Here is an 11,611-nt window from a genome sequence, read left to right as displayed (position 1 = left end):
GAAATTTCGAATTTTAACTAACTTCTCGGTGATCCAGAGACTTGGAACTTGGCGTGAGCCACAACCCGGTGACAATGCAATATTTGATCAAAAAAATTTGGCTAGATGGCGCATGGATCGAGATATTAAGAAAACTAGTTTTGATTTGGGAATTTTTCAATCCATTTTCAACTAACTTCCCGGTGACCTAGAGATTTGAAACTTGGCACACAGTTCGGGACTTGGTGACAATACAACCTACAGAAAACAAAATTCCGCTAGGTAGCGCGCTAAGTGAGATAACTACAAATCTTTGAAAAACGAGGGGAATCTTGCAATCGATTTTATACTAACTTCCCGGTGAGCTGGAGATAAAGTAGTATCATACAGGAGTTTGATTTGTTTGCATTTACAGCACCATTTTGTTTGCAGGAGACTTTCACAGCTACAAAAATTAAGGCGGATTTACATAGACGCTTTGGCTGTGTTGCATTCATTAATTCATCTGTCGGGCGAAGTATCGAAAAATTTACATAAATGCCTTCGTTGCGTGCCTACGCTTTGACAACGCCGTACGAAAAACAATGAAACACCGTACGTTATCATTGCTTTGAAGCGACCCAAGCGTTTATATAATTTTGCCCTTATGCATTTGTGTAATCAGCCTTAGAAGTGAAAATATTCCATGTTACACGTGTGCCGCTTTATATTTTGACTTTAATTTAAATAAATTTTGCTTTCCGTATGTTTCCGCATTGTTGCAGGCTACAAATCTTCTAGTATTCTTATTTACGCGGGAATATATGCAACTTTTTCATCTGTAAATAGTACAAAGTTTTATTAAACTATTAAATGCAACTCAGCTTGCAGTACTCTTACGTACGAAAAATGCAACTCTAGACCTGAGATTTGCATCAGGTGAGCGAGGCTGTTTGTAGTTTTGACGTTTATCGCTTAGTTGTCACACTTGTCTAGGTACACTATGATCCAAGTCTTCGACGCGATGTAAGTGCTTCTGCATCACTTTAATATTCTTATTTATTATTAAATAAATATGTTAACTTTTGTACTTTCTGCGTAGACACCTCATTGAGAAGTGAACTTATCCCGGTATCCTGCAATGTTAGCAAAAGCCTTTCGAATATACAAATGGCAAGAGATGCTGAGATGAGGGTGGAAAAGTCAACAACCTTCAGGCAGAAGTCGTAAATGTATATTTATATTCTTTATCTTCACATATGTCATCACTCTAAAGTTGGATACATACATATCTGTTCGATGATGTAGAGAATGGATTTGCTCTATTTTAAGCGTAGTGATAAAACACGAAGAACCCCTTTTCTGGTCAACTGATGTTTATAAACCAGTTACGTCCTTGAGATTTAATACAAATTGCACTGCTGTTGAGGAAAAAAAAACAACAGACATGTCGGTTACCGAGGAGGAAATTATTACATGTCGTGCCTGCCTAACAAACATTGGGAACTTCGTTAGCGTATACTGCACTTTAATCCAAAAAAACATTGACCTGCAGCTAACATTGAACGATTGCTGGAACTATTGTATGCGTTCTAGTGATGAAAAGAATATGGCAGATGTGGTAGACGTGTTGCCAAAGTATATCTGCATGAAGTGTAGTGAAGATCTTCAAAACGCCTATAATTTCCTTAAAACGGCACGTCAAACATTAGTGACGTTACGCAGGCAAATAATGGTGGAAAATTGTGAGAATGCTGAAACAAGTGAGCTATCGGAAGTTGGACGCAATGACGAATGGGAAATAGTTGAAAAGGAAGTCGAAAAGGTTATTTCCGAAAATTGTGATTTATTGGAAAGTGATATTGCAAACCACTTGGAAGAGGATGTCCAATTAAAAAGCTCTGAATGGAATGAAGGTAAACAATTTAAAAATGAATTAAACAGTTACTAACGCTTTGTTAATATTTTTATTAAGAATGGACGTTGGATATTGATAAACTTATTGAATATGATGAAGATGAGGACTTGGATGCTGCAGATGAATCATACGAAAGTCCGGCTACGAATATGGAAGAGCTAAAAGGTACTTCTTAAGTTCAAATAGTTGTAGAGTGTGATACAAAGTTAATTCAATTAATTGTCAATCCGAACTTCTCCCATCGAATCGTGTCATAAATATGATTCGAGGTGATTAAACCAAATCGTTAGTATTGAACGCAAAGAACTACCACTTCTTCACCTGCCAAATCCATTGAAGAGAGTTAGTTTATTTAGCATGGGTAAACCCCATACACTTTTGACTTATTTTAAAATTAAGTCTGATATAAAAAGTTCTGCAAGGGGTGCGTCTAGAGGCGCACTTCAAAACAGTAGACAAAAAACTTTTTAAAATAATAAAATAAATAAATAATAAATAATAAAAAAAGTTCAACATAATCTGGGTTTGCCGGACTACCCGACCTTTCTCGTCTTTGAAGATACAAATTCTACGCGCGTTATAAAAAAAAAAGTATTAATCTTTCTTTTATTACCAAGTGGAAATGCTGGCAATACACAGGGCTGTGAATTATCTCGGGTCTATGCCTAAGGATGGTAAACGGGTGTTTATTTTCTCAGACAGTCAGGCCACATTAAAGGCCCTGGACTCATTCGTCGACAACGCAAAGGCGGTCATTGAATGCCGCAGATCTCTTAACGAGATGGCTCAGCACTTCAGTATCAGCCTTATATGGATACCTGAGCACAGGGATTTTGAAGGCAACTGCAGAGCAGACGAACTGGCCAGAAGAGGCACCACCGAAAGGCATTCCGGGAAATGTTTCGATAGGTATACCCATGGCCACTTTCAGGCTTCGTGTGAACACAAGCACTAAGAATTGCAAATGGACTATGGTCAGCCATATCATCGTGTGAGACATCCAGTCTAACCTGGTCCTCATATGACAAGGGACGCACAGCAGCACTTCTGATTTTAAACAAATCAGTTCTATCGTCCCTGATAAGGGTTCTAACAGGGCATTGTTTAATAGGCACGCATGGTGTTAGAATGGGGGCAACGACCATTGACTATTGTCGCAGCTGCAGATGTACAGAAGAGGAGTGTCCAGCATCTTTTCTGTCATTGTCCAGCGCTTAGTAGGCGTAGGTTGGCCATCCTTGGTAAACCTTTTCTACATGACCTTGCTGAAGTCCCTAGCTATGAAGTGAAGGCTCTAGCAAAATATATAAATTCCACGAAGTGTTATGACCCGCTTTAGGCAGGGTAGGGGTCCTCTTTGAGACCGTATAGGGTATTACAATGGGCCCATTGGTGGCCTAAGTAGTGAGCTGTTACCGAAGTGTCCAGCTCAGCCCTTGCAACCTAACCTAACCCTCTTTTATTTGATAGACCATCAAAGGATTCAAAGGTTGTTATGAAATTCTTGTTACAGTGTATCTAAATACTTATGAGAAATATATCGTTAGCTTAATGTGAAAATGTGCTAAGTCACTTTTTTTGAAAATTTGTATTTTAATGCAGTTTTAAAACTGAAATCAAAATACATCGATCACAAAAAAAAATATTTAAATTTTTAATTTTTACGTGCTGTGGGCAATGATGTGTAAATGTGCTAAGTCGTCAGCTGTTAACAAAAACTGTGCTAGGTCAACCTGTCAATAATATCAATCTGAATTACTAGTCATTTCTTTGTGCGCGCATTTTATTTATTTATTTAATTCATTCAGTCTAAAAGTACACGCTTTGTTGTTGTTGTTGTATTAACGATAAAGACACTCCCCGAAGGCTTTGGGGAGTGTTACCGATGTTGATGGCCCTTTGCGGGATATAGATCCGGTACGTTCCGGTAACAAAGCACTTTTAAGGTACTACTAGCTCGACCATCTCGGGAACGATTTATATGACCACATTAAAAGCCATCCCGCCCTCCCCACCCCCTAGTCCATGAGGAACTTGGGGTCGCCAGTGCATCGGCTGTCAATGAAACAGGATTCGACACGATTAGGTGCGTTGACAATTGGGTCGGAGAAGCTATATATTGTGCTGGCGACCCCTTGAGAGGGTTGCGAACACAACCCCTTGAAATTGGATTTACCCAATTGAGACATGCCTTTGGTGTATGATAAATGCTTTGCGCTGACTATAATCTACTTCAATTCTTACATGTCGATAACTACATGCTTTCTTACAGACTATTTAAAAATGGAAAACAATTCAAGCTTAAACTTATATAAGCTGTTATTAAAATTAACAACTCTACTGAATCGATTTGCTAGATGTATAGTCCTAGTTATAACTAGGTTCATTCATAGCATAATTCGTTTTATGAGTTATTTCGATAAATAATCTACTATGCCGAAGATCACGAAGTGAAATATATGGAATTAACAAAGTAGATAAATCAGAGCAATTCGTGCTAAAGTTTATTATATTATAGGCAAGCATGAGTGAGATAAAAGTTCTTCTGTAATGCAAAGCCTGAAGACCAAGCAATTTGTGACTGCTTGTATATGATGGGAGGCCGTCTGGCTAGTGAAGCATACGTAAAGCAATTTTGAAAAATTTTTTGAAACTCTCAATTTTATAGGAGTTAGATTCATAGAAAGGATTCCATATTATTGAGCAATATTCAATACCACTTCTGACCAAGGATATATAAAATGCCTTCAATGTCATAGGGTCCTTAAAGTCACTGGTGTTACGTCTACTGAACCCAACCATTGCAACAAATTTTGAAACAACGTAATCAATGTGACTAGAAAAAGAGAGTTTGGACTCAAAAATTACGCCCAAGTCTCTACTCTCTTGACAACGATTAAGAGATTTAGCATTTAGTTTGTAGATAAAGTATGTGTCAGTTGTCTTTATGGAATAAGACACAACACAGCATTTGTTTGAATTTAAGTTATTGTCTGCGCATCATCCGGCAAAAGAGTCCAGATCAGAACCGTTAGAAATAAAATAAATAAATAAATGTAAGGCGCGATAACCTCCGAAGAGATTTTAGGCCGAGGTTCTCTTCCAATTTACGTTGTGCTCCTTTTTTTTAATTTTTCCTACAAATTGGCGGGACGGGACCTACTTGTTTTATGCCGACTCCGAACGGCATCTGCGAGGCAGATGAGTTTTCACCGAGAGCTTTTCATGGCAGAAATACACTCGGACTGCTTGCCAAACACTGCCGAGGGGCGACCCCGCTTAGAAAAATTTTCTTCTAATTGAAAAACCTTATTTCTAAAATTATTATGTTGCTTTGCCCGGGGTGTGAACCCAGGGCATTCGGTGTGGTAGGCGGAGCACGCTACCATCACACCACGGTGGCCGCCAATAGTTAGAAATAGTTTGACAAATAAATAGTATTTTTTGATAAATATATAGTTTTAGTGTTATATTTCATTCCAGGCATGGTTAAGCACAGAACCGATTTCATTTCGTTACGATAATTAACGTTAATAAACGAAACAAAGTCATTTCGTTTCGCTTATTAACGTTAAGAACGTCAAATTAACGAAATGATTTTGTTTCGTTTTCTGCCATATCAAAACGAAGTCAAATCGTTTATGTTGATTATTAATTTCAAACTATGCTGGAAAAGCTGATTAATGGTCTTTAAAGGTGAAAGCATTAGCCAAGCTGATTGCAACTTTTCTCATGAATTTTAACAGTACGAACATTTCTCAGAGTATTTTTGACATTACCATCAACGAATTACACAAACATTATTACATGGAGTTTGTGTGTGTATGCCCGCTCGCTGTTACCACCTTACGGCTTCACCATGGCTATAGCATTGCCAGCACAATTCAAACATAAAGTATCACGTTTTTGTTAACGTTTTTAACGTTAACGAAAGCTTTTCGTTTCGGTTAAAAACGAGATACAATTTATCTTGATAATTTCTTTATCGATAATATTTCGAAGTGTTTCAACGGAAACGGTGGAAATTTTTTGATAAACGATTAACGTTAAGGTGCATCCCTGTTTCATTCATTAAAGGGGAGGAGTGATGGGGAAACATATTGAGTAAAAAGTGCTAAGTCAGGAGAAGAAATTTGTTTTGAGTGAGGAAATTGTGCTAAGGCATAATATAGCTGCTGAGTTAGCATACATGATTTAATTTATCTTTTTCATAGCTTCTACACTCAAACGTATTGCAACTAAGGTATCCTCATTCACAGTTTTGAAAAAAGTCTTATTTTAAAAATTATTCAGTTTTTTTCGTCTCCTGTAAAATTCGTAAAAAGTGACTTAGCACATTTTCACATTAAGCTAACGATATAACAACTTGGGCAAGTCACAAAAGTGTCGTATTCGTTGTAAAATCCTAAGTTTTTAGTTGTTTTCATGGTTGTCCAATATGAAATTCGATTAAAACAGCACATACGAAACATAGCGAACTAATAGAAAATCTTGTGAATTGCCTAAGTGTGTTACCGAGATACGATTTTCATTTTGAAACATCTACTTTAAAAAAATTTATGTAATATGTATTTAAGAAAACGAGACTATCGCTTCATTAAAAAGTCAACGAAAATTTCGTGTTGAGGAAGTTGAGGATAAAATAGCAATTACTTGTATTCAATGCGCTGTAGACTTTCGCAATTACCGTCGATTTGAAGACCATATGTACGAGCACCGCAGCATGCAACCATATGCTTGTAGTATGTGTACGCAGAAATTACGTAACGTAAAAGGTATGGTGCAGCACTATTCTAAATCGCATGGTGTTAATCCAACGCTGGACCAACTACAGCCAAAATCGTGTGACAGCAATGGTAGGAGAATAGATTATACCAAATATTCACATATACATATTAACATAGATGTATATATCTTTATCTGTCTTTCAGCGTTGGGTCCAACAGATTTTGAACAACGTATGTTATACTGTCAATATTAATTTAACTATGCATATTCAAATATACATTTTACTAAGAAACTTTTAACGTCATAGGTACGATGTACATGTGCAGTCATTGTAGCTACGAGCATGCTGAATTTAAAGCCATCAAACAGCATATGCGGAATATGCATGACTCAACTGATTTAAAACATATTATAAAGAGTAAGATTTATTATTAATTTTGATTTTTCTTAACATATTTAATCTCAAATAAAATGTATAACGATTACAGAGCTGCCCTATCAATGTCCAAAATGTTTACGTTGCTTTACCAGCCGTGATAAAGTTATTAAACATGCAGAGTATGAGCATTCGAACATAATATACAGTACAGCAGTGCGTATACGAAAACATGTCGTTTGCAACAAATGTGGTAAGAATGTATACAAACAAAACTTATCTATCACAGTGGTTGATATAGTTGGAAAACCGGTTCGCAAACAATTGTAAAAATACCTATCTGAAAACATTCAAAGTTTATTCGAATACCGAATAGTAAAAGAAAAATAATTGTTTGGTCATTATTTTACAAGTAACACTGTAGAAAACTTGGCTGGATCAAATTTTTTTCCACCGGAAATGATCTATAAGCAAAGAAGTACCTCCAAAACATATATATCGTCGGTTTCGTGAGCAAATATGCTAAGTCCACTTTTTATGAAAACTGAGATTTTAATGCAGGAAGATGGTACAGCTAAAAATAATTCGTATACCAAAAAAAAGTAACCACAATGTCGGTTTTACATGTTGAAATGGAATGTTACGCAAATGTGCTAAGTCCACAAAAAATCAAAAAACAAAAAAAATCATGTGTTAGGTCCAGGTGAAAACAAACTTTTATTCGTTTTATTCAATTTTTTTATAGAATTATATACAATTGTTTCTTTATTGTTTTAATAAGCTTGACTTTTGACTATTAGCGTCTATACTTTGCCGAAACAGCTACCTTTCCTACTTGTTTAATGTGCAAACTCTATTAGAATACTTCTAACATTTTTATTAAAACTACTTTAGCAAGCAACTACTCGTAGTAAATAAAATTGCAAAACAAAAACTCAAGCAGCCCATGATTTCTATGTAAACAATAAATAAATGAAAGGCGCGATAACCTCCAAAGAGATTTAAGGCCAAGCTTCTCTTCCAATTTGCGCAGTGCTCCTTTTAATTTTTCTTACAAACAGGCGTGACGGGACCTACTGGTTTTATGTCGACTCCAAACGGCATTTGCAAGGAAGATGAGTCTTCACTGATAGCTTTTCATGGCAGAAATACACTCGGAGTGCTTGCCAAACACTGCCGAGGGGCGACCCCGCTTCGAAAAATTGTTATTACTGAAAATCCTAATTGGTTTGCGGTCAAAAATAGAAAAAATAGAGAGAAAGGAAAGTGGTATTTGGGAAAACAGAGAGTCGTTAACAACTAGAACTACGAAAAGGGAAAGGAAAGACGGATATTGAAGGAAAGATGTCGCTGTAAAAAAGGTAACGTCATAAAATGTGCATTAGAGAGAACATATTTAAAAACTTTTGGGAAAAAAGGGTATATGTTAATACTTTAGTTCAAATGAAGCATGGAAAGTTTTACCGCAAAAACTCAACAAAAGCATTGATGCTATGGAGTTTTACAACTTGCAACAGCTTCACACAGAAAAAAGAAAAATTCCTGCCAAAAAATATGAGATTTGCAATGCATCAAATCAACCAAGGACCACCATAAGTTTTATGATGATTTACCTCACCACTGATTTATTTTACGAATTAAAATAGTATTTTTGTTCACATCAATGAAATAAGAATGTTATTATTTGGTTTAAAATAATAAAATATACTAAATGAAATGAGTACCCTTAAAAATAAATCTTTGTTTACGAAATAAAAAGGAGCTCATAACTCTGCATTGGCTTTATTTAAAACTGCTCTGATAACTGGTATTTAAACAAGATGAACTCAGAAGGGAAACTGCATTTTCAGATATTAAAAATATTTAGAACATAAAAAGCTAGACGGTTTTTTCCCTCTCCTGAAAAGTTACGAAAAATAGACTTAGCACATTTGCTCACGAAGCCGACGATATTTTATTTCGGAGTTCGGAATTTGCCCACCCAAAAATTTCTTGATTTGTTGTGTTCCAACATTCAAAATTGTGTTCAACTTCAAAGCTAAAAGTGTCGTCTGCTAGTTAATTTTGAAGGCTATAATTCCTTTTATTTTGTTATTTCGAACTTCGACAAACGGAGAAATTACTTAATGAAATTCATCTTTGTGAGGATGTTAGCAAGTATCAGTTTTGCAATTGTTGCGGGTTGATCGATTTTGAAACAACGATCGATGCTACCTAATTAATTAATATAATAAATCTTCTCTCCCACTTAGACAAAAAATACGAACTTAGTCAACGTAAAAGGCATGAGTTACGTTGTGATGGCAAAATGAAAACCTATCAATGTAAAATTTGTAACGAAATTTTTGCCAATCGCACAAAATTAATGAATCATAAACGTGAAATGCATTCCTTTGATCCTCAAGCTGATTCACCATTTAGATGCGAAATTTGCGGCAATACATATCGCACACGTATTCAATTACGTTTTCATGTTAAACGTCATGATGCTCGTAATTTTAAATGCAATCAATGCAATCGCACATTTATACGACATCATGATCTTAAAAAGCATCAACTTATTCATACTGGCGAATTGCCATATAAATGTGACATCTGCTCGGCATCGTATCGTTACACGCATGCGCTACGAGATCATAAAGAACGTATACATTTGAATGAAACGTTTATTTGTAAAGTTTCTGGGTGTGAAGCGCAATTTCGTACGCGTTCGCAGCTTAACGATCATAAATACAAACATATTGGTAATCCATATAAGTGTGAACGCTGTTCGAAGGATTTTTTGCGTCGTGAATCGTAAGTTGATAAATATTTGCAAGTATGAATTACCAATGGCATTGTCATCTATATTTTTTTACATACAATAGATTGCGTCGTCACAGTAAAGCAGTACATAAAATATGTCCTACCGAAGAGGAATTAACGAAAATCTTTCAGCAGCATATGGGGCGCTACAATACGCATGATATACGAAAAATGGCAGATATTGAGGCATCTGTGAATTGAATGAAGTTTGCAAGAATACATGAACCGTATATGGGACCTGTGACTTATGTACCAAGCACTTTACTAACCAAATATGCTACGGCTACCTGCATAAGTACTTTCTAGTCAATGTTTCTACTTTACTGATTATCCGAAATTTATTGAAGATATTTATGTTCGAGATAATATATACCAAAGAAATTAACTGTTCTTAAGTTTTTTATATATATATTTTTTTTAAGTTTTTTGAATTTTGTTTATTTGATCCTATTGAACTTTAGAAAAAAGTGGAAACTAACAAATTACCCATCATCATGCGGATTATCCATTAACTAAAAATCAAAGTTACTCCAATCGTGTTTTTAACCTAAATATTTAAATGTTTAAAAACATTGTCAATTTGCACATCAGAAGCAGAAAAATGTATTTAAGAAGATAAAATAGTATTTAAGAATAGTTAATGCTTCTTCAGAAACCATAAAATATGTATATTTTTAAGTCTAATTGCTTTCACATGGGTCGTCTCGTTCCGAGCCCATTTCAACCCTAATGAGATAACGTACGTCTGTGAGACGTATGTACGTCGTTTTAATTTTGCTCTCAGTCTCCCACAATCGTAAAGAGAGAACATTCTCATTCTCAGCTACCATTACCAGCTTGTCAGTGGGGGTGTTTTTCAGTAGTAACTTAACTAGTAGTAACAAACTACGATTGTTTTTTAAAAATACGTCTAAGAGATGTATCGTTATCTTCTACGTGACTGCAAATTTTATATGTAATTTTTAATGGTCATTTTAGCTAAAATTTTTTAAGTATAATTTAAAACAGTTAATTCATTCAATTGAAGTACAAAAAAATTTATTTTATTTAAATTTTTTTGCTATAAACTGAGGTCCTTCGAAAAAGACTGATTTTTATAAGGACAAGTCCAAGACAAGTCAAACTTAATTTTTAATATATTAAAAAAACAGTATTTTTCTTTAAAAAAACATTTAAAACAAGTGAATATATATCAAATAAGTGATTAAAAAAAAAAACAAAAAAAATCTCTTTTTTTTATATCTTTAAGGTCCTTAAACTTGAACACGTTTCTCAGACGTACGTTATCTTTCTAGGGTAAAAAAATAACATTATCTTTCTAGGGTTAAGAAGCTATACTCTAGTCCACGCTAACAATGTATTATTTTCCATAATTCAAAATAAACTTATATTTTTTTAAAGTAATTTTAAGCCATTATAAATAAAGTACATCATACCTGATTTAAAAAAATAACAATTTTGTGAAAAAATAAAACACATATATGCGAAAGCGAAATTATTTAATTTGTTTTCTTAGTTTCCGCGATATTCACATATCAAAAATATAGAAATGAAAATATAAGATTCAAACTATCTCCGGATAGATCTAGGTGGAGCTTCTCCTCCAATTTGCGTTGCGCCTCTTTATAATATTCCCTAAAAAATGTTTTATGCCGACTTCGAACGACATCTGCAAGGCAGATGAGTTTTCACTGAGACGCTTTTCATGGCAGAAATACCCAGGATCTTTGTTGTGGTCTGCGGAGCACGCTTCCAACACACCATATTTATCACATTTTTATAGTGTGTACAAAAGCTGTCAAACTACATAAATTTTTTCTAAATTC

The 11,611-nt window shown here is 34.9% G+C and overlaps 1 protein-coding gene across 1 annotated transcript; it reads left to right on the top strand.

Moving 5' to 3' along the window:
- The first annotated feature begins 879 nt into the window (after positions 1-879).
- On the top strand, positions 880-11,274 carry LOC137243746 (zinc finger protein 431). The gene is made up of 9 exons (XM_067771801.1): positions 880-984; positions 1,061-1,874; positions 1,934-2,041; positions 6,454-6,732; positions 6,808-6,834; positions 6,912-7,022; positions 7,093-7,233; positions 9,233-9,776; positions 9,848-11,274. Exons 2-9 carry the CDS (start codon positions 1,406-1,408, stop codon positions 9,984-9,986), a joined length of 1,818 nt encoding a protein of 605 aa, XP_067627902.1. The 5' UTR covers positions 880-984; positions 1,061-1,405; the 3' UTR covers positions 9,987-11,274.
- The last annotated feature ends 337 nt before the right edge of the window (positions 11,275-11,611 follow it).

The sequence above is a fragment of the Eurosta solidaginis genome, chromosome 3 (genome assembly GCF_040869045.1).
Source record: "Eurosta solidaginis isolate ZX-2024a chromosome 3, ASM4086904v1, whole genome shotgun sequence".
Taxonomy (NCBI): Eukaryota; Metazoa; Arthropoda; class Insecta; order Diptera; family Tephritidae; genus Eurosta; species Eurosta solidaginis.
This window is presented reverse-complemented; position numbering and strand designations above follow the sequence as displayed.